A 24,881-nucleotide genomic window follows, 5' to 3' on the forward strand; every position below is an offset into this window, starting at 1 on the left:
TATGAATATAAAGCTTAAACAAGTGTCACTCAGATCACTCCGTTAATATTATGGTGATGTCTGGTATCTCAGTGTCTCCCTTCCTCTCTATCCCTCCCCTACGGGGGTCCTGTCCTTCTACCCCCAGCAGAGCTGAGGTGGTGGGGATGATTGCACTCTTACCAACCCTACCGAGATTACCGGGTTGCTCAGTGTGAAATTCGTCGGACCCCACTGTAACGATAGTTTTTTGAGTGTCTGTACATCCTTCTACATTAGAAGTAAGGGCATGGTCAATATATAATGAATATTATACAGAGGAAGTGTGAGGGATCAAGGCGGGTGTGGAATATTTCTTCTCAGCTTCTACGGAATAAAGACAAGGAAATGCTGGTGTTGTTTCTATGAAAACCAGTACATACATCCTTTGTGCATATACTGCAGCAGTTGAATAACTAAAAACATATGATATGTGGAAGAAATAAGGCAGACAAGCTCATTTACTCCAAGACCTGAGCTCACGCCCGCACGGCTGTGGGGTGCATTCAACACTTCGTAAAAATCGGACATGTTGACCCCCCATGGCCCAGGACGGCGAGCACAGCTCGATGACCCACACGACTGATTCAGCGACATCGCAATCTCTGCAGGGCTCTACACACAGCCCATCCAGTCAACGAACTGGTAAATATAAAACCAAAACAACATTTAATCCGACGATCAGGGAGCGAGAAATGCAATGTTTTGAGTGGAATTGCTGGCTCAAGAGGTCACCAGCTAACCTCCGCCCACCCCTATCCCTCATGCTTCACCTCACAGTAAAGAGCGGCCCGTTAAGGGCCACTCCATGTATTATTCATCCAAGGGCCAACCCACCCGTCTACACTGCGCCCACATAAACACGTGGATCTCTCTCTCTCTCTCTCTCTCTCTCTCTCTCTCTCTCTCTCTCTCTCACACATCATTACTTCGACCCTATTCGCCTTTCCGTAATTCCCACCCATTCACTGTTGTGAGTTAGTGATGACACACACACACACACTTTTACTTCAACCCTATAAACCTATCTCCGTGTTTTTACTAATCTCACAAATATATACATTGTATTTCTCTACAATATGTTAACGTGGGAGAGGATTGTGTGTGTGTGTGTGTGTGTGATCACTGTCTCCCAGCAGTGAATGAGTGGGAATTACGGAAAGCCGAATAGGGTCGAAGTAATGAAGTGTATGTGTGTGTGTGTGTGTGTGAGAGAGAGAGAGTACTTTTTTTTCGATAGTAGGCTATCAATAGCTTCTGTATATAACAAGATAATCTATGATTATACTCACTTATTATTTTCATATGGTACAGCACTTCAAAATTATGCTCTCTCTCTCTCTCTCTCTCTCTCTCTCTCTCTCTCTCACACACACACACACACACACACACACATCGTTTCCCACGTTAACGTATGGTAGAGAACAAAAATATATAATTGTGAGATCGGTAAAAACACCGAGATAGGCTAATGCGGTTGAGGTAAAAATGTGTGTGTGTGTGTGTGTGTAATAATAATATAATTATAGATTTGTTAGAGTTTGGCAGCGAGACAACCATATATGTTTTTCTCTGCAATATTTTAACGTTGGAGTCGATGTGTGTTTGTGTGTGTGTTTGTGTGTGTGTGTGTGTGAGAGAGAGAGAGAGAGAGAGAGAGAGAGAGAGAGAGAGAGAGAGAGAGAGAATTTTTTTCTTCTCAGCACTAGGCTATCATGCGATAGCTTCTGTATTACTTATACAGTTATACTCATTTATTTATGTTTATATATTGTTTTGCATTGGTCACACACACACACACACACACACACACACACATATTGTCTTCCACGTTAAAATATTGCAGAGAATATATATATATATATATATATATATATATATATATATATATATATATATATATATATATATATATATATATATATATATATATATATATATATATATATATATATATATATATATATATATATATATATATATATATATATATATATATAGTTGTGGAATTGGTAAAAACATTGATAGGCTAATAAGGTTGAAGTAAAAATGTGTGTGTGTGTGTGAGAGAGAGAGAGAGAGAGAGAGAGAGAGAGAGAGAGAGAGAGAGAGAGAGAGAGAGAGAGAGAATTTCTGTATCACTAATAGTTTACTCATTTATTTGTTTATATATTGTAACACACACACACACATCGGCTCCCACGCTAAAAGATTGCAGAGAAAAATATATATAGCTGTGCGATTAGTATAAAATACGGAGATAGGAGGCTTATAAGGTTGAAGTAAAAATGTGTGTGTGTGTGTGTGTGAGAGAGAGAGAGAGAGAGAGAGAGAGAGAGAGAGGGGGGGGGGGGGGGCGGGTCACGGCCATCTATAGCGTCTTCCATTTAGCGTAACCCGTTTCTGGGTCGTGATCTGTAGTCCCTTAGGCCGGTGTCACACTGGACGGTTTCGCCGCGCGGCAAAACCGCTGGGTGGGGAAAAGCGAGCGGCGCCGCCTAACCAGTACCATGTCACACTTTGGCGGTTTCGCCGCGCGGCAGCGCTAACCTCAAGGTTGTTTGCGTCCTTGAGGCAGAAGGATTACTTAAGAGCCCACATGTCTGAGAAATTGGGTTCACCCATTTCACGCTGAGAGGGAAACTAGTGAAAAGTTTGAGAAGTTTTATGAGAATATGTGGTGTTAGTGAGCTCTGATCTCAGTCCGAGGGCGCAATGCATTCAAGCTAGAAATCGAGCAAACAGAGTACTGGGTTTTATATCAACGAGCGTAAGCAAGCGCCGAAGTCTTCCTCAAACTATATTTAGCATTAGTTAGACCTCATCTTGATTATGCGGTTCAGTTCTGGTCACCTTGCTATAGAATGGATATAAAAATGTTAGAATCGGTGCAGAGAAGGATGACTAAGATGATTCAAGGGTTATGAAACTTGCCATACGAGGAAAGACTCACACAGTTAAACTTGCATTCTCTAGAAAGGCGAAGGGTGCGTCGAGACATGATCGAGGTTTATAAATGGATGAAGGGCTGTAATAAGGGGGATATTAAAAAGGTTCTGTTGGTAAGAGAACCGGGTAGGACACGTAGTAATGGGTTTAAACTGGATAAATTCAGATGCAACAAGGAACTAGGCAAAAAATGGTTTACTAACAGAGTGGTAGATGAGTGGAACAGGCTGAGGAGTCATGTGGTGAGTGCCAGTACAATTGTCGCATTAAAAAATAAATTAGAGTGTAGCGGTAGCCTAGACCGCTACGTGAAAGCCAAGCATTGCTGCTTGTGTGCTTTCGGCCGCCGAACGAAGCTGTTAACTTCGCCGTTGTAAGTCCGCTAGAGCAAGCCTTTGTTGGTTGATAAAAAACTACCATTAACCGGTGGTGACTCCATTGACGAAGAAGTTTATTTGTAGGTACATAAATGTTTTTCCAGATTGTGAATATTGTTTACAAAAGTTCATATGCAAAAATCTTTACAATGTTGATGGTTTGGAGAAGCTGTGCATGTAAGCGGCTTTACTATAATATTATTGATGATAACGTAAAGGTGTTATGATGTAGTGACCACAATGTGATAAATGTGAAGAACGATATGTCAGTGCGTTGTGAGAGTGAAAGAAGAGAAGAGGACTAGGTGAGTTACAGGGCAGACTGAAGAAATGAAGGTGGACGAAACGAGAAAGAAAATGGTGTGTGTTATGGGTCACTACAAGAGAAATTCATAGACAGTGATATTAGGTGGGGTTAGATTCACGGGAGCTTAGGTTCAAAGGAGCTGCCTTGTACAGGCCTACCGGCCTCTTGCACACTCCTACGTTCGTATGTTCTTATGTTGTTAATTACCGAATGACCAAGGCTTCATTTGATAAATTACTGCAAGTTCTAAGGCCTCACATCTCCAAACAAAACACACAGTTCAGGAGGGCAATATCTGCCGAGGAAAGATTGACAATTACACTAATTGAATAAACAAATCAACGTCAAACATGGTGGTCGACCGCACGGCGGAACCGCCCAATGTAACCACGTGCATTGAACTGTGTGTGTTGTGTCCTCAATCGCGGCGGGAAGCGGCAGCGCGGCAGGGCGGTTCTGCCGCAGCATGCAGCGGTGGTGGGCGGCTGCCGCGCGGTACTGCGCGGCAAAACCGCCCAGTGTGACGCCTCCAATTGGTTTGTGTGTGTTATCGCAAACGCGGCGAAACCGCTCGGCGAAACCGCGTGGCAAAACCGCCTAGTGTGACACCGGCCATAGTCCCGACAACCTAAGATTTGGACGCCATTATTGGCCCTGTTTTCGCCGCGCTTTTCAAACGCTAGCACACGCTTTCGCGGCGAAAACAGGGCCAATAATGGCGTCCAAATCTTAGGTTGTTGGGACTCTATCTATCAAGGGACTCTACAGATCACGACCCAGAAACGGGTTACGCTAAATGGAAGACGCTACTAATAGAAGGCCTGTGGCGAGATGCAGAGAAAACATTGCTAAAAAATCTTGCTAACACTAACAACGTTGTTACTCGCCAACCTTGCTAAACTCGGGATTCAGAAACGAGGCATAGCAACGTTGTTAATACCTTGCTGTGACGGAAAGACAACTGATTGGCGGGGATTCAACAACCAATCACAGTGAGTTTTACAGCGAGCTGCACCAATCACAAGGCTGTCTCGTCCCGGCTGTGGTTACATTGTCTCGCCCTCGGAGGAAGAATACAAGGAAAGGGCAAGACGTCACAGAAGGCCAAAAGACTGCAGTCATGCCCTCTCCTTGTATTCTTCCTCCAAACTCCATGCCATCCCTCGTAGTGCCATCCAGCGGGCTGTGGGGGATAACCCTGCAATGGGTAAACCCTATTTATGTTACAAGAAATAAATTATACTACTTGGTTGGGATAAATTGTTGTTCTTCCACACACATAAAATGGTAATTTTCGGTCTTTCACCAGTGTCTACTCCGGATGAAACTATTTTTTTTCTGGTAGTTTCAGCTTCTTTTGATATCGACCCCCCTGGGTGTTACGCTCTCCCTCCCAGCCCCCCGGAAAAAGACCACTAAGTTTCAAAAATCGCTGTCAGTTGTAGCTGTGTGTGTGGAGGATGACATGAACCCCTTCTCCTCACCGTTGCCAGATTGTCGTACTCAGAGCCTCGTATTTACCGGTTTTTGAGCCATGCCCATAACTATTGCCAAAAACGCACCAATAATTAACCATTTTAACGATAACTATATATAAAGGCAGTTATTGGGGTCGAGGAGGTAGTTTCTGGGTTGGAAATTGGCAATCATAGGATGCTGAGTACGACAGTCTGGTAACGATGGGCCGCCGCTGACTCCTCCCTCCCGGAAGGCAAGAAATTAATTAATTAAACTGCCCCAACTCTTGTTATTTACTCATGTTTGCGTATGACATACTAAAGTTTTATATAGATATGCTTCCTATACTCTCGAGTTGTTGTTTTAAGTTTAAAAACGTGAAGGTATTAAACCTTGCTAGATTAACAACTGCCCCGAGGCAGTTGCTATTCTAGCAATCTCGTGACGTCACCGTTTGGCTCTCTGCATGCCGAAAACATTGCTATTGCACATAACAACATTGCTAATCGGTTAGCAAGGTTGCTAACAGCTCTCTGAATCTCGGCCCTGAGCGTTTGGATGCAGATACACCGTGACGTCACGATGCTCGGTCATCTTTAGCCGCGCGGCCCGCGCCGTTAGTTGGTTGTGACTGTGAAGGTGAGTACACGTTTTCGGTCACGGTGAAATGTCACGACTATTTAATTCAAGAACTTTGACATAATCTCAAACTTCCTCAGTTCTGTACTTAACATCAACGTACTCAGCAGGTGTTGTGTACCTCTTTGCAACGGAAATTATCCTACTGGTCCTAAAGTGGCTATATTTTCTTCACCAAAAGATGAAACATTGTCACTTGAATGGGTTAGAGCCATAAAGAGGGACAATTTTACACCTAATCAGAGCAGCAGGGTAAGTACTCCAATATAATATCATCCCTATTATAATTGCTGATATTCCAATGCACTTCAAGTTTATTAGAACATGAGGTGGCAAATATTAGGGGCATTAATGTATGACCGTAGGTTGTCTTATGCAGGGCCAGTACAAACCTCCCGCTACAGGTCGTCACATTTTCTATAATGAGAGATCAAGTCATTGTAAGTCAGATATATTCAATAGTGAAATGTATTTATTGCATCGTTTTAAAAATTTCCCTTCGCGACATTTAACTTAAATTGAACGCACCGGCAGCATACTCGGGGGAGGCAGGAAGGGCGGTATGCTCTCCGTTGAATCTTAATATCATAGGTTACTCTTTCCCATTATCCATTTTATTTCCCAATGACGTTGACTGATAAACATCAAGACTGTCGTACGGAACAATAAAGAACGTGGTGTATCATAGCAGATAATAAATTTGGCCATGTGATAGCCAATATAGCACACAGTATCCATTAAAATCGCATCATTGATAAATGAAACTGTTCACGAGAGGTATATTAATTCCTCTTAAAAAAAAAAAAAGTTACTACAAAATAAGCCTAGTTTTCTTAAATGCAAAATAATAGCATAGTATACCCAAATGGAAAATAATAATTTAGTGCAAATAAATGCAAAATAATAGCCTAGTTTCCTAATGGAAGATAATACCTAGTTTCCTAATGCAAAATAATAGCATAGTATTCTTAATGCAAAATAATAGCATAGTATTCTTAATGCAAAATAATAGCCTAGTTTTCCTAAATGCAAATTACTAGCCTAGTTTTCCTAAATGCAAATTACTAGCCTAGTTTTTATAAATGCAAATTAATAGCATAGTATTCTTAAATGAAAAATAATAGCCTAGTCTTCCTAAATAAAAAATAATAGCCTAGTTTTCCTAAATGCAATATAATAACATAATATTCCTAAGTGCTTAGTAATAGCCTATTGTCTTTAAATGCTAATTAATAGTCTAGTATTCATGTATGCAAAATAATAGCATATTATTTCTAACCAAAATAATTGTGTGGTATCCATGAATGCAAAATAATATAATAATATTCCTAAATACAAAATAATAGCCGGGCTTTACTAAATACAATATTATAAGCTACTGTTCCCTCGTGTCTGGAACGCAATGCGCCTGGGAGTTAAAAGGGGCAGGAGCGAAGCTTTGTTTACTCGAGGTCAGGTGTTACGTACTGGGTCACAAATCCAGGTACAGTACTCAAATTTTATTATATTTCCCCATATTTTAAGGTAAAAACAGTGTTCCACTGTGTAAAATCAGTACGTCACCATGGTCGACAGCTAGAGCCATGGTAGGAACACCAGGTAGTCTCGATCCCCCTACCCCACCACTCTGCGCATCTAAGTGACGTCACAGCCTAGAAGATATATATATATATATATATATATATATATATATATATATATATATATATATATATATATATATATATATATATATATATATATATATATATATGGAGAGAGAGAGAGAGAGAGAGAGAGAGAGAGAGAGAGAGAGAGAGAGAATTTAAAGGTATCCTAATGTAATGTAGTCCGTTGCACGTCTAATGGTTAGTGTGTTATCCCAAAAGCGGCGAAACCACTCGGCAAAACCGCCTAGTGTGACACCTACCTAAGTTGGTTCTGATCCTGAAATGCATTTTCAGTACTGTTTTATGCCCTCTGCATTAAATTTCTCTGGAGTGTAAGGACAATTCACTCATATAATAACAATAATAATGACTAGAGGGCATGTGCATTCACATATATAATCCAGGGTTCCCATTCCTCTTTAGAGTATTTGTTCACCTAAGTCTTGGGTCCAGACCATGGTGCCCAGTGCAGCTAAACTCATTGAGGTCCTTCCCTCTACAGCTTGGCAGCTTCCATTGTGCTATGCAATGAGGCTACAGCCTTATGACTTGCATTTGTACAGTATATGCCTGATGAAGTTATACACAGTACTAAACTGTTAAATTAGCTTATGATCTCATAAAAAAAACTAAGCCAAAATGGGTATTATTTGTAACAATGATTCTAATGAAATATGTTTTATGTTTGTAGACTTTATTTCATGACTTTGGAATGCAAGGATCTGCACCTACGAACAATGCAGCATGAAGGCATACTATACAACAGTTTCCCATGTCAAAGAAAACGGACAGCTCAGATAAACCTCCTCTCGCCGGTGGCTAGGTCAAGACTGAAGTCCCCGTATCAATCATACCTATTCCTGATTCCTCGTCTAGCCTGTGACGTCACGGTCTGCCTGCGCAGTCCACACAAATTCTGGTCCAACGCCCCCCCACGTGGGAATACCTGGCTTGCCTCCCTTTACCTTGGCTAGAGCGAGGGAGACGACCGAGGCTGATGACGTCACGGCCCATCGCTCAGACCTTCTATATAGAAGACCGTGGTTGGGACCGCGGTTTGCCGCGCACGCGCTGTTGTGACATGAGAACTGGAGGCCTTTGGGTTGTGAGGCGAGCGTTCCTGTGTGTGTGTGTGTGTGTGTGTGTTCCCTCTCAGTGTATACTATATAGTTTTAAGGATATCCTCGAGGAAGGCGAACATATTTTTTTTAAAATCTAAATATAAAAATAGATAACAATTATATTCATAATAAAAATGAGTAATAATTATATTAATGATAATAAAAATAATAAGAAAAATAATAATAATAGTAATAATAATAATGAAAATAACAACTGTACGTACCAGAACTTTCCTACAGTAACGTATTAGACAGAGACGGTGGGAAAGCCAAGCTAACCAGTCATCGTGAGGCGGAGGGAGTCGTGACGGGGTAATCTAATCAACATTTCAGGTCAACACTAATTACTTATCCAGAAAAAAATAGGTGGCCGTCGGTTGGCAAATGTCCGAATGTTTGACCGTGAGAGGTTCGACTGATGGTGTTGATGGTGTTTTCATGATGGTGGTGGTGATTACGATGGTGGCGGTGTTCGTGGTAGTATCTGTAGTGAAGTTAGTGGTAGTGATGGTGGTGGTGATGATAGTTGTGGTGATAGTGGTTATGGTTGTCATGGTAAGGGTGATTGGTGGTGGTGGTGATGGTGGTGTTCATGGTAGTAACTGTGATCAGGTGGTAGTGAGGGTGTTGTTGTTGGTAGTGGTGATGGAGGTGATGGCGATGATGGTAATGGTGGTGGTGGTAGTGGTTGTGGTGATGATTGTGACTGTGGTGGTGGCGATGGTGGTGATGGCGGCGGTGTCGGGTCCCGCTGATTTTAAAGGAAGAGAGAGGATAAGCTTTCCTTTTCCTATATTTAGGACCTAATCTCGGGTATGTTGAAAAGAAGCCGTACTAATTAGTGAATTCTTTCAGTCGACGTCCCCGCTCACCCCTCTCTTTTTATGCCGTGATCACCCCCTGCTGACATGTAGCCTTCTTGCCTGGAGTCATCACCGTGATATTAAAATTCATGTTTAACCTGTTCTCCATTGTTCTATTATCTGAGGGTCTCGATCATATTCGTGATAGTTTCACTGCTCAACAACAAACATGCTTACCTACAAGATATCGGTTAGGACATGTAAAAAAAAAAATACAGAAAAGGGTCTACAAAATACTGAACTAATAAATAAAAAGTAGGTAGACGATGATGCCTTACAACGAAGACAATTGTGGGTGGTAGCTGCTCCCCTCATTGATTTGTCAAATAGGAATTGTCTTTATCATTCATGCCAAGTGGCATACTTTACTTCTAAGGCTCATCTCCCAAATTTTACAATTGCTTCTAGCTTCAGCAGATTGTCTAGCCGAAAAAATCACGATATATTTTTTCTTGGTGCAGTCTGCGAGGAAAGTTAATAAAGACGCAGCGCCCTGCATGCCACGTCTCGCCTCAAGGTCATTCATTAATTAACATATTCATGCGCTCTCACTGTATAATTTTTCTTTTCCTTTTTTTAAAAAATTTATTTAGGTTCATAACAAGACAGAAGAATTTAAAGGTTTCAGTTTCAGTAACACAGCATTAGACAGTAGGGATCCTTGGGACAGCAAGATATTATAATCTTATACATGTATAGGAACCATTCGACGACGATATACGTAGATGGATCACTGGAAGGACACCGTCAAAGTTGACCTACAAAGCTGGCTGGGAGCTACTTCAGGTTGGCTCTAGAATTTAGAAAATTATATGAAAAGCAGATGAAGAAAGAGAAGAGTGAAAACAAAAGGCATGCGGCATTGTTTCCTGCCATAAGCCAAACTTATAAGGTATATTATATCCATAATATCACTACAGGTGACATAGTGTCCCAGGTATTTATGAAACTTTGAAGAGGCTCAGACACCTTTCAGGAAAATTTCCCTAAGATTAATATTTCAAATTAACCTATAATATTCCTCGCCGAGACTGTTGCTAACAATGGAAGCGTCATGTGTCAGACAACGCTGACTTCGCACAGCTGGCAGGAGCTGTAAATCAGTCAATCAGTTACAGACCGGAAGTCAACAGTCGCTTAAATTAAGTTTGATGTGGCGTGTTGAATTATATTATAACTAAAATAACAGTAATGAAAAAATAATAAGACCAACAATCGTAATAATAATTATAATGACTAAAATAATAATAAAATACTAACAATAAGGTTACCCAGCCCATGCGTTGGCGCCTCGGGTGGTGTGGCAGACAATGGCGCCAACGCATTGCTTCGATTCCGGTGCTGGGTAACATTCAACTTGTCGTGTTTTTGACTTAATATAAATAATGATAATAATAATAATAATAATAATAATAATAATAATAATAATAATAATAATAACTCAAAATGATAATAGTAATAATAATAATAATAATAATAATAATAATAATAATGATAATAATAATAATAATAATAATAACAATAGTAATAATGATAATGATAATAATAATGCAATAATAATGATAATAAATAAGAATGATGAGGATAAGGATAGAAAAAATAACAGTAAGAGTAATAATTATAATTTTGACAATAAAAATACTAGATCACCCCTACCTAATGCGGAAAATAGATCTTGCCTTTTTAAGACTGAACTTATTCAAAGTGTCCCAATTCTACGTGTCTTAACACTTTCTTTTGCAGTATAAATATTCAGTATAGCTACTGACCTTAACCCCCCTCAGTATTTTAGCTGAATCACCACACAAGCTATATCCTTTTATTGGATGCAAACTGAGTTTCTTTCTTTGCTGGAACTGCAAATAAGCACTTGAAGTTCTCAGGTAAAGATTAAAATAAGCTGTAAGTCACATATAGCTACAAGCATACACGGTAACCATTATAATGTTTTTTTTTTCTTTTTTTTTTACAGCTAAGGAAACAGCTCAAGGGCAACAAAAAAGGTGTAAAAAAAAAAGCCCTTTAATCGTCGCTCCCACAAAGACAAAAGTAATACGTGGCCAAAAGAGAGGTAATTTCGGGTGGAGAGGTGTCTTGATACACTCCTCTTGAAAGAGTTCAAGTCAAAGGCAGAAGGAAATACAGACGAAGGAAGGCTGTTCCAGAGTTTACCAGTGTAAGGGATGAAAGAATGAAGATGATGGTTAACTCTTGCAGAAGTATAGTATAGGGATGAGCATGAGTAGAAAGTCGAGTGCAGCGGGGCCGCGGGAGGAAGGGAGGCATGCAGTTAGCAAATTCAGAAGAGCAGTCAGCATGAAAATATCGATTGAAGATAGAAAGAGAGGCAACAAGGCGGCGGAATTTAAGAGGTAGAAGACTCCGTAAGAGGAGGAGAGCTGATGAGACGAAGAGCCTTAGACTCCACTCTGTCCAGTAGAGCTGTGTGAGTGGAGCTCCCCCACACATGAGACGCATACTCCATACGAGGATGGATTGCAGCTGTGCGGGGGAGAATTGGCGGAGACGATACAGAACACCCAGCCTCGAGGAAGTTGATTTAGTAAGAGAAGAGACATGGAGTATCTAGTTGTGATTTTGAGTTTAGGATAGACCGAAGATGTTTAGTGTTGAAAAAGGTGATAGCTGGGTGTTGTCAAAGAACAGGGGATAGGTGTTTGGATGATTGTGTCGAGTGGTTAGGTGGAGAAACTGTGTTTTTGAGGCGTTGAAGGACACTAGGTTCTTCTTGCCCAAATCGGAAATAATAGAAAGGTATGAGGCTAAGCGTTCTGCAGTCTCCAGCCTGGAATCGTTTAGTTCCTGTTGGGTGGGTTTTCTATTAAAAGAAGTTGAGTAATGCAGAGTAGAGTCATCGGCGTAGGAATGGATAGGACAGTTCGTTTTTGAAAGAAGATCATCAATGAACAACAGAAAGAGAGTGGGAGATAGGACAGAGCCCTGAGGGACACCACTGTTAATAGGTTTAGGTGAAGAACAGTGACCGTCTACCACAGCAGAAGTAGAACGGTCAGAAAGGAAACTGGAGATAAAGGGACACAGAGAAGAATAGAAACCGTAGGAGGATCGTTTGGAAAGCAAAGATTTGTGCCAGACTCTATAAAAGGCTTTTGATATGTCCAGCGCAATAGCAAAGGTTTCACCGAAACGGCTAAGAGAGAATGACCAAGAGTCAGTTGGAAAGGCAAGGAGATCACCAGTAGAACGCCCTTTGCGGAACCATACTGGCGATCAGATAGAAGATCAGAAGTAGAAAGGTGCTTTTGAATCTTTCGGTTAAGGATTGATTCAAAAGTTTTAGATAGGCAAGAAAGTAAAGCTATAGGACGGTAGTTTGAGGGATTGGAACGGTCACCCTTCTTAGGCACAGGCTGTATGAAGGCATACTTCCAGCAGGAAGGAAAGGTAGGTGTTGACAGGCAGAGGCGAAAGAGTTTGACCAGGCAGGGTGTAAGCACGGAAGCACAGTTTTTAAGGACAATAGGTGGCATTCCATCAGGTCCATAAGCCTTCTGAGGATTGAGGCCAGAGAGGGCATAGAAAACATCATTATGAAGAATCTTAATAATAGGCATAAAGGAGTCAGAGGGGGTATGAGTAGGAGGAATATGCCCAGAATCGTCCAGAGTGGAGTTTTTAGAAAAAGTATGAGAGAAGAGTTCAGCCTTAGAGATAGATGAGACGGCGGTGCTGCCGTCAGGACTAAGGAGAGGAGGGAAAGATGAAGTGAAGTTGGAGGAGATGTTTTTGGCTAGATGCCAGAAGTCCCGAGAAGAATTATAAAAAGCAAGGTTTTGGCATTTTCTATTAATGAAGGAGTTTTTTTAAGTCAGAGAATAGATTTGGCACGATTCCGGGCAGAAATGTAAAGATCATGGTTAGCAGGAGTGCGAAGCTTCTGTTACCTTTTGTGAGCTGCCTCTCTATCTTGGATAGCACGGCACGGTGTGCCTGTGTGTGTGTGTGTGTGTGTGTGTGTGTGTGTGTGTGTGTGTGTGTGCGCGCTAATGTTAGCATTAGTGTTAGTGTGTGTGTGTGTGTGTGTGTGTGTGTCATTGAGCGTGTGTGAAGAATATAGTGGCCTTAGCTAACCTACCATTAACAATAATCTAAGCAGCAGAAGTTACCTTGGGTTGGGCTCCAGTAGCGTTGGATGAAACGGTGGTGTCCATTGGGGGCGAAGGGGGGGCTGCAGGGAGGTAGGCTTGGCGTAGGAACATGTCCTTGATAAGGTGTGTTGCGCCGACCCATGCGGTGGTGACACAGCAGGTGACCAACCATCCCACCACGATCTGCAGCGGATAAGGAAGGGAGAGAGTGAGTGAGTGAGTGGAAATAAAAGGAGGTGAGTGAAAAAACTGGCAAACATAGGGAAAGGGAGTAAGGACAGGGGTGAGTGAATGAGTGAATAGAAAGAAGTAGGTGAGAAGAATGAGTAAAAAGAGTGAAGGAAAGTTATGTGGGAGATAGAAGTGGAAGGAGTAAATATAGGAATGACCGGGGATGAAATATGGAGTAAGTGAATGAGAAAGAGTGAGAGAATAGGCATGAGAGTGTAGGTGACAGAGTGGTAGTATTTGTGCTTGAGGACCTCAGAAAGGTAGGACCAAATTATAAAAATAGTGAAGGCCTAAAGAGTTAGGGAACGAAGAACGGCAAGAATAAAGGTATAAAATGAGGTGGAAGAAAGAGAGAGGAGACGGAAGGAAGAGGCATGGGATAAACAATGGGAGCATTACAATACATATACAGAATATGAAGAAAAAATGCACGGGCGTAAGAGTGCATGGAAGGAGGTAGGCGAGAGGAAGGGGCCAATCGATGAAATGGAGACGTGATTGGGATAATGAGACAATGTGCTGATATGGGTTTGGAAGAAATGAATGGATGATGATAGAGAAACAGATAAATAAGTAAACTAATCAACCCCCTCATTCCCAAGAACGCATTTCGCGTCTTTCAAAAATGTCCGGAAATACCAAAGACGCTTAAAGCATCTTTGGATTCGGATTAACAATAGGCTAAATATTCTCCAAAAATCAGAAAATGACGCTATCTGCGTCATTTTGGGGCAAGTTGTGAGTGAGTTGATCAATGTTAAAAGTAAGTGTATAGCAACGCTCAATGGCAGTTATTTCCACAGCGCGGCCGTTAGATTTGCTAGTTATCTCCTTCAACCTTGCCCGCTCCCTGCCACTGGAATGAATGAACAAAATGTATTTCCGAGTCTGAGGGAGTTGATTAATGAAAAGTGAAAAGAGGGATGAAGATATATTAATTTAAAAGCAATCCCCCCTTTGAACACACACACCAAACGTACATGGAACCAATACCTTCCCAACCACGGCCACAACCTGAACTAAAACCACCCCCTTCACTACCAGTGCTAGGCAAATACAAGGAAAAAACAATGTGTGTGTGTGTGTGTGTGTGTGTGGTGAATGCAGCATCCCAAAGGTCGGTCCACACTACATTCAGCTGCGTTTCCTCATAACCGCGTTGCAGGGCCTGTATTGTGCTCGTAATTCACTTCCAACACAGAATTCACTTCCTCATCTGCTTGTGCGGCTCCGAAGCGAGTTCTCCGCAGGAAGGTAGTGCAAGAAGAGTACATATGAACTTTCTTCTTCCTATGACTTAAACTGTAGCAAGATGGGAGTTTCATGATAACTCACTAACTAAATTCAATCTTGGCCCTGTTCTCCTTTTATTTGGCGCAACGTATTATGAACCATTTCTTCTAAATTACTTTGTTCTCCGCCTATCTCTTGTGTTGTAAAAGAAATAGAAGGAAGACTAGTTGGTTCATCTACCTCGCCCCCTGAAACCATTGTCATTATTTCGTGTCAATATCCATGATTTTTTTTTTTCGCAGATTTTCCAACGCTCCGCGCTTCGTCAACTTACCGAGCATATATACATCATAAAACCTGCTGAAATGAATATAATACTGGACAAAAACACTTTATGAAGTGCCAGGTTATGTACAGAAAATACATACTTTCGTGGTACCCACAATATGTTGAACCAACTCTCAAGAGCAACAATGCAATGCACTATGAAGATACCCAAAAGTTATTTACCGGCATTTATATATACTATGTTGTTGGACGCAGAAACCCAGACAGACTGGCTTCACAATAGTCTTCTAAAGTTCACAGGAAACAAATACATTGTCTCACTTTATGCTGTTGTCCTCCGTGACTATAATGTCCACGGAATTTCGTCAATAAACCGACGGGATGCAACATCTTCACGCAATATTCATCATGCTGCATTGTGAAGCTTCGAAGGGACCAGCGTGGACGAGACATAGAGGAAGGAGGACGTTCAAGCTGCACCTCTTCAAGGTGATATTTTGACGTGTTTTTTTATTGTTGACATTAGGATATGATCGAGTGAACGGTTAGGCCTCACGACTAGTAAACAGAGAAACAAAACGACGTGCTATCCTGAAAATCTTTCCAAAACACATGAAATACCGTTAACATATGAATACAAAATAATGATGTCAAGGCGATGGTTATTAAATAATTATGTAATGACCTCACGACTATAAAATAGAGCAACAGAAATGAATGCGTGATCCTGAATTAAACAAAAAAAGAATTATTTGCAAAATCGATTATTAATACGATAACAACGTCCTGAAAAATATACAGCAAAATATTAACATAAATATAATAGTGACATAATTCCATTTCTCTTTTGCAATGGTCCCTCCTATTTATTAAGAATTGACAGTGAGAATTATCTCCTATTGCAGCAACATTAAAACGAATCAGTCAACCTGAATGGCACAGGCAATAGAGACACTGCGGATAATGTTTATAGCGTGTTCCACTGCCCAGCGCAGTGGTCACCCCACTTCAGCAAACAACACGCTATGTAGGTATGAGACATGGCAATAACTCCTGTCACTCGACGAGCAGTTCTCTGACTGACAGTATCACAACACGAGCCGATGACCCGAGTGTATACAGAAATGGAAGCTGATCCTAAATATTCCTTTTCGTAACTAACTACGAATGACTATGGAGAGCCACATGATTTAGTTTTGTATCGATGAGAATTTTTCATTTGAAAGACGAAAATATCAGAGAGAAGTGATTCACGTAAAAGCTTTCAGACTATTATTAAGGCTTTAGCCTTTAGGCTTTAAGCTTTAGCTTAGCCTGATTAATATGTCATTTAGAGAGACATTCTTACGGGTTCCAGTGATAACATTTTATATCGAAAAATGTTTTTTTTTTTTTTTAAATACAACACTTATTTGAAAATATAACTTTAGAGACACGTATTTTCCATTTTAATAATATATCAATACCAATAAACTATTAGGACATGACAGCAATTAAATAAAAAATTTACCCCACCCATATTAGCACAGCTTCATTCCTATGGCAATATAGCAATAAGTCATTCAATTCAATGTATTCCGACTTCAATGTGAAGCTAACGAGAGCTGGTTCAACGAATAACTAGTTTATGAAACACTTGTCTATGACTCATATAAACATTAGGGCAGCAGACGAGGCTTCTGCCAAACTTATCCTACTTGACAATGTTTGCTCGTCTTTGCTCGAGGCTCGAGGCTCTGAAGGTGTGCGTACATTAAATTCCGAAGTTTAGATTGCACCTGTCAACACTTGCCTAAATAATGAGGATAAAGCCCGCCCGACAAAACAAACATAGGCAGGCACGCAGGCAGGCGGGCGCCCCCTCTCTCTCTCTCTCTCTCTCTCTCTAAATCGTAAGACAACTAACAACTCCGTTTTTTGAGTTATAACAAAAGACAATTTAAGGGTTCTTAGCTTTAACGCTCGAAGCTTAAGAAATAAGATCGATGAATTGCAGTGCCTAACTAAAACAAAAGACTTTGATGCAATTGCCGTAACTGAAACATTTGTTGACACTGCTAATAATGACTTAATTTCTTAATATAATATAGATAACTTTATATTTCTCAATAAAGACCGAGTTAATCGTAGAGGTGGAGGAGTGGCTCTTAACGTCAAAAGTAACTTACAGCCCGTTGATGAAACACCAAAGGACAGTACTGTAGAACACTTGAGCGTGAGTACAAATACCGATCAATTTAAAATCAACATATCCGTCACTTATAGGCCTCCAGGTCAATCACGCGAGGATGATGAAATAATGTATAGCGTTTTGCAAAGAACTTTCCGAAACAGTGATGCACTGATTTTGGGCGATTTTAATCTACCGCATATAGACTGGCAGACACTCACGGGATCCGAGGGGGAATCGTACAGGATGTTAGACTTCGTTGAAAATAACTGCTTTAGCCAAATGGTTAGTGAACCAACACGCGATAATAATATTCTTGTTCTTGTATTAGTAACCCAAGAGAACTTAGTTGACAATGTTAGCGTTGGCGAACACCTCGGATCATGCGATCATAGACTGGTGCGTCTCGACATAAGAGCTCAAACAAGGATTACAGAGAATAAGGTATTCGTTCCCAATTTTAAAAGAGCGGATTTTGAAAGAATAAGACAGTCATTAACGAACTTTCAATTAGTATCCAACATCAACGTCGAAGAATCTTGGCAAGACTTTAAACCTCGATTACTAACTGAACAAAATAAATCCGTGCAATCTTGTGAAAAGCGCCGAAAAGTTAAAATCCTCCGTGGTTTAATAATGAAATCAAACTTGCTCTCCAAAAGAGGAACTTGTTATATAGGCAAAAGAAAACCGATAACTCTACCGAAAATAGTACACGGTACTGCGAAGCAAGACGACAAGTCAAAAGTTTAATCAAACAGGCGAAACGGTGGTACGAAGTAAACATTGCGGTAAATTGCAAATCAGATCCTGAAAGTTTTCTTTTAGATATGTAAACAACAAAAAAGAAGTTCGAAGTGGGATTGGCCCATTAACTGATAATTCGGGCAATATCGTGACAGACAGCCAACGCACAGCGAACACGTTAAATTCTTATTTCGCCTCGGTTTTTAATAGTAATTCTACCGATACTGCTGCTGTTCCTAACACTATTGAAAATCCCAGTCATACTCTCCCTGACTTTGAAATCAGTACAGATGAGGTTCTCAAAGCGCTACAGTCACTTAAAACTAACAAAAGTCCAGGACCTGATAAAATATATCCAAAATTACTTAAAGAAATATCAAGAGAGATACTCAGACCTTTAACAATGCTGTTTTATATGTCTTTGCACCATGGTATCGTTCCTAATGATTGGAAAATCGCTAACGTAACACCCATTTTCAAAAAAAGGCGACCGAAAATTACCGGATAATTACAGGCCAATCAGCTTAACTTCAATTATTGGTAAATTATTTGAGACAATTATTCGAGATAAACTAGTTTATTACCTAGAGTGTAATTCGCTAATCCTGGACTCGCAACATGGTTTCCGTAACAGCAGATCTTGTTTGTCGAATCTATTAACGTTCTATAACGAGCTTTTTGCAGTCTATGATGTTTCTAAATCACTTGATATTATTTATTTGGACTTCCAGACTACAAGTTGCTTCATAAAATCAAGGACATAGGTATCGGGGGTAAGCTTCACGAATGGATCAAGCACTGGCTAAGCAATAGAAAGCAAAGAGTTGTAATTAATGGAGTGACCTCTGGGTGGATGCCAGTCACTAGTTGTGTCCCCCAAGGCTCTGTCCTGGGACCCGTTCTCTTCGTCATTTACATCAACGACATTGACCTTGGTCTCAATAATTTCATTAGTAAATTTGCGGACGACACGAAAATCGGCAATGCGGTACTTACGGAATGTGACAGGCGGAGCCTACAAGAAAATTTGTGCAAATTATCAGATTGGTCAGCAAAATGGGAAATGCCTTTTAATCTAAACATGTGCCAGATTCTGCAGGTTGGATCTAGAAATATAAAGAAGGACTATGAAATGTGCGGCGTTAAAGTTAAAGGCGTTCACTCGGTCAAAGATCTTGGCGTCACAGTCGCGTCTAAATACAAGTTTTCCCAGCAGTGCAACGAGTCCGTTAAAAAAGCCAACAGGATGATCGGTTTGATTAAGATAAATTTTTCATTCAAGAATAAAGATGTTATACTACCTTTGTATAATAGGTTCGTCAGACCTCATCTGGAGTATGCCGTGCAGTTTTGGTCTCACCACCATGCGAAAGACATTGCTAAATTAGAAGGTGTTCAGCGTAGAGCAACCAAGATGATTCCTTCATTACAAAACAAACCCTACGAGGAAAGGCTGTCACATCTAAACCTGTTTTCTTTTGAAAAACGCCGCCTCAGAGGAAAACTGATCGAGTACTTTAAAATACTTAACAGTTTTACCAACGTGGATCCGACCAAGCTGTTTGTGATGGATGATTCGACGCGAACGAGAAATAATGGCTCTAAACTCAAATGTAGACAAGTTCATTTAGATTGCACAAAATTTTTCTTCACTAATGCTGTCGTTCGAGATTGGAACAGATTACCACCATAAGTGGTGCAGTGTAACTCGATTGCATCGTTTAAAAATAATCTTGACCGCTATCTCCTCCATCTAAATGTTCACTAGGTCAGTTTCAACGCCATGGTGGCCGCATAACAACTGTCACTTAGGTTTAGGACAGACCACCTAGTTTGGGCCTTAGGGCCTGTGTGGTCTGGTTATCTATGTAATTCTCTCTCTCTCTCTCTCTCTCTCTCTCTCTCTCTCTATATATATATATATATATGTATATATATATATATATATATATATATATATATATATATATATATATATATATATATATATAAGGTATACACCTAATTATTCGGTTTAGTTGAATAACAAAAATATGGGCACCGAGCTATTCACATCGCTTTTCGTGTTATGTCACGAAAAAAGGAGTCATCAGATCAGCGAAGCCAGAGGTATGCTTTTGTTTCACTTGTGGATCATGGTGAGTAAGGATTCCGGGGTAAGGTGGGGAATATGGCCTGCATGGGATAACAGCTGTGATATTCGACAATGAGAACCACTGCCAGTGTGTTGTTGGTGGTCAAAGTATTATACCAAGTCATGTCATACGCAGCTTTGTGGGAGGAGACACGGCAGAGGCGTGGCTTATGCGTGACGTTGCTTGGAGCCAAACTAGAGAATGTAGAAACAGGGATTTTGAGAAAACGAAGAAAGGCGGACTAATTTATATCAATCACTTCAACATGCCCCCTCTCACACCCCACACCGCCGTTTGTAGGCATTGGAATTACAGTCTCGCATAGCACAATAAAAAGTCATATTTTTTCGTCAGTGGCTTGCCTGAACGCGCGATGAAAGAAGGCGAGAATGCACATCCAAAGTGCACACACGGCCGCAACTTTAGTCACTCATGAACTGGCGGGTATTTGACTTCAAGCGACGTCATCCCGTTGCTTCGCCCCAAACCGCCCCCTGTGCGTGCTGGTCGCAGTTTTGAAGGCAGAGTGACTTTACTTGGTATATGTAGACTTTGGTTGATGGTGATGGACGGCCAGATGGAAGAGTTAAAAGGGGAAGATTTGTGACTTTTGTGGAGGTTTATTTACGTAACGCTTCTCTTTGTGTGACGGAGCTCGATGTGTGTGTGTGTACTTGTCTACTAAGGAGTGGGTTGAGTAACAGAAGGAGTAGTAGGAAAAGAAATTGAAAGAGAAAGAATAGAAGGAGGAGGTGTGACATTTGAATGACTATAAAACTGGTGCAGGTGAGAGAAAGGGCAGTCTATTTATAAACCAATGCAGAGTCAATCCTCCTCCGTTGTGCAGTGGATAGCATGCATAGCTGCGAATCCGCAGGCCTGGGTTCGAATCCTGGCCCGGACAGTCAGTGCGCAGCCCACCTAGCTGTCCATCAACACTTTGGTCTGTCAAAGGGTAATGGGTTCTTACCCACCACACGGTCAAGGACCAATGCGCCGGGATGAGCTATAGCAGCTATAGCAGAGTTTATCTCAATTTTAGGCACCAAAAGCTGTTAATACGGTGTGTGTGTGTGTGTGTGTGTGTGTGTGTGCAGTCCTCTTTCCATGGAAATAAGCATCCATCACTGCCTCCATTCCTATCCTCATAGAAGGCATTGTTCTCCCGTCCCTATATGGCAACGGAAATCTCTAAATACCACAGCTTGTGTGTGTGTGTGTGTGTGTGTGTGTGAGAGAGAGAGAGAGAGAGAGAGAGAGAGAGAGAGAGAGAGAGAGAGAGAGAGAGAGAGAGAGAGAGAGAGAGGTTGCGTGACTCTGTGTGACATGAAAGAGAATGGAAGCGGAAGGAAAATACAAAAAGGGAAGGAGCAAAAATAACCGTAAAGTCTTAATTACGACATTGCGTTCAGACACTTACAACACTAGCAAATTACATACTCGTGTGGCACCCCGTGATGCGACAAGGACGCCGCTGAAGACGGTGCAAGAAGTGTGTGTGCGCGTGTGTGTGTGTGTGTGTGTGTGTGTGTGTGTGTATTTTTTCACCACCACGGCCTAATCACGAGTTGGACTTGCAATCGCCAGCAAGTACTCTCACGATTTGAGCAAAGCTCTTTAGTCGATCTCTGGGTACTGGCAGGGCCTCACACACCACACACCCCATCCCCCTTGCTCAAGGGGGGGGGGACAGTAACCGCTCCTATTCATCCGGAAAACCCGGCCTGAGCGGGGCTCGAAAAGCTGCCTGCTATGCCGCGAAGCTTGGCAGTACAGCGCTTTACCGACTGAGCTACTGGAGTGGTGTGTGTTTGTGTGTGTGTGTGTGTGTGTGTGTGTGTGTGTGTGTGTGTGTGTGTGTGTTCTCATATATTTACCTTTGACCTTGAACGCACCACAGTTTCTCGTCTCCTTGTTCGTTGGGACTCGTGGAGGATGACGTATTCCCCGTGGGGTTTGGGCAAGGAGGGAATGGCTAGGCCGCTAGAGGAACGAAGAGTTGTGATCGCATTTCGAGACTCAGATAAACGAACGAGCAGGCCTAGTGCTTGGTGAACAGACATGAGTGATATCACGAATGGATGTAAATACAATGACACTCAAAGCTTTCTGACACTAATTTCCTTGGTGTCTAGCGCTCAAGTTTTCAGAGTTTGTAAATTTCCAGTACTTAATAATATTTCACTTCAGTTGGGCAACTACGCAGAAGTCAATGCCGACACAGCCAGTTTCGAGCCATACATATTCCTTCCTTCCTTTCTCCATTTATCTCCTTCACGGTTTTTTTCTGTTACTTCTCGCATACAGAAACGCACACACCCCTCCACCCCATGCAGACACACACTGGTAATGAGTGTGGAATGAGACACTATTTTTGCCGCTGTTTGGATGTAGTATGTTTAAGTAGAGGAAGCGCGATCTTTAAAGGGAGATGGAATGTACTATGTTCGAAGACGGCCACACAGCTTGAGTCTGCAACGCGGTGTGAGGGCTGGATCTCCGGCCAACCTGGATTCATTAATTATGAAGACTAAGGGCTATTTTGAGAACAAGGCACCTTTGACGCGAGCTATGAAGCACCCAAGAATACACCTTGGCTCCCTCAGCACATTTTTAAGGGGAAGGCCATTTTGACGGGAGCTGTGAACGTCACCCGAAATGCATGATGCACCGTGAACAATATTCAGGAGTGACGTAAAGATTTACAACCATCAGAGAGCAAGGACAAACTCCCCCAAAATATTTTATACCCGAAGAAGACCTGGATGAAAGGAAACTTTTGGGACACGCAAAGTTATCGCTGCTGGTTCGTAGTTCCAGAGTAATGCCTTATCATATACCACGTAAAAGACAAAAAAGAAAAAAAAAAAGAAGTATGAGGCATGGTGTTCATATTGCTCTCTTTTGACCACTGAGTCTGTCTGTGTGTTTTCTTGCGCAGATTTACAGGGTCAAATGAGAAGCCCAGGCTTTCACATTTCAGCCTAGGTTTTCTGGTGTACAGATTCATCAAACTGCCAGTATAAAATGTAAAGTTCGTTGAGCTGCCTGCCGTGTGTCTGTGCTTCCCAGATTCAAAACCACGCTATCAGATTTGTAGACAGAAGTGATAATCATTGAGCCTCGCAAAGGCAGAGTAGAACATCCCGCTTGTGACCTTTCGCTACCTACTTTAGAACACTCATTCGACAGTAATCAATCGTACCCCAGATTCGAATGCGCAAATTTGAACGCGCACTCTACCATCAACGATTTGCCCTCGCCAAGGGCTTTACAAGCAAATCAAGTAAACATGAATGTAAAGATCTTAACGTAGTGTTTAGGAAAGATGTGGAACACGATGACCTTGTTTCAGTATAACAACGACCCTCAAGACCGGCCGTGACCCTTATACACGTGTCAATAAATCGATGGGCCTAATTAAGACCGAAAGGAGGGCGGCGTCGATACCTGACGTCCCCTTCAATCGTCCACTCCACGATAATCCTGTCGACTCCAAAAGACTTGGAGCCAGAATTGCCAAGTCAGTTTTGGCGTTACTTCTCGTCTTGCACGCCATAAACACCCCGAAATAAAGGTAAAGTTGGGTGATACGAAATAGCTGCGCGTGGCTGCGGTGCTCATCTCTGTCGCATTGGCCCTTGACCCTGTAGTGGGTGAGAACACATCACCCCGGAACACAAGGCCAGTGACACATCCGGGTTACCACAGTTTACCTTCCCAATATTTCCCCAGGTACCCATTTATTGACCAGCCCGAAAGGGTGGATGAACAGCTGGGTGAGCTGCACTTCGACTGCCCGGGCCGGGATTCGAACTCAGGCTCGCAGATTTGTAGGAAGCCACACTAACCACTGCACCTCGGAGGCAAGAAATAGCCCACAATGAAACCCTGTAACAAGAGTTGAGCTTTTAGTGTAATGATGCATTAATAGAACTGACTTTTGGTCGTACTTCCAGCATAAGACTAATCCCCAAACCACCAACCCACGCCTTCCAAATACCCGCCGCACCTCATCGACAACGGTGCAAATGGGAGGGGAAAGTATGACTTTAGCAACCTTTTTGGAATAGGTGTTGACACGTTTCCATAACACAGCTTGGAGTGTAATGTATTTTGTCACGACCAGGAGGAACTATGAGGCGATAATATTCGATGTGCTGAGATGGACTAAAAAGTGTAGTGGCCTGTGAGTGGGGAGGAGAAATTATCATTAATGGGTGGCGGATAATTCAAAGGTATGATGTGTTTGGAAAGCGGGAGGAGGTGGGGTAGCAAGGGGAGTGAAGTGTGGCTGAGTGGTGGTGAAGGGGAGAGTGGTAGTGGTGATGAGTGAAAGGGGGCTGTATGGATTGAAGAGTGATAGGACTGCATGACTGCATGGCTGAGGCAAGACAGATTTTGGAGGACAGTAACTATATATTACATGGACAAAAAAAATTGCAAGAAAATAATGCTATAAACCAAACAGCATGGATAGGATGTAATCTTTTCTTGGAACCACTTATCGTATTGGCATTCACCCCGTGAGTGACAATTATGTTCCAATTATCCACCATTTTATTC

General features: G+C 41.7%; 1 protein-coding gene across 2 annotated transcripts in view; it reads right to left on the bottom strand.

Annotated features, from left to right (window-relative positions):
* LOC127003789 (putative thiamine transporter SLC35F3) overlaps positions 1 to 24,881 on the bottom strand; it is a 209,000-nt gene that overhangs the window by 86,282 nt on the left and 97,837 nt on the right. For both annotated transcript variants that reach the window (XM_050870847.1, XM_050870840.1), the window contains exon 3: positions 13,530 to 13,694. In XM_050870847.1, the coding sequence (XP_050726804.1) occupies positions 13,530 to 13,694 (165 nt within the window). The remainder of the gene's footprint in view (positions 1 to 13,529; positions 13,695 to 24,881) is intronic.

This window comes from Eriocheir sinensis, chromosome 3 (assembly GCF_024679095.1).
Source record: "Eriocheir sinensis breed Jianghai 21 chromosome 3, ASM2467909v1, whole genome shotgun sequence".
In the NCBI taxonomy this organism is placed as follows: Eukaryota; Metazoa; Arthropoda; class Malacostraca; order Decapoda; family Varunidae; genus Eriocheir; species Eriocheir sinensis.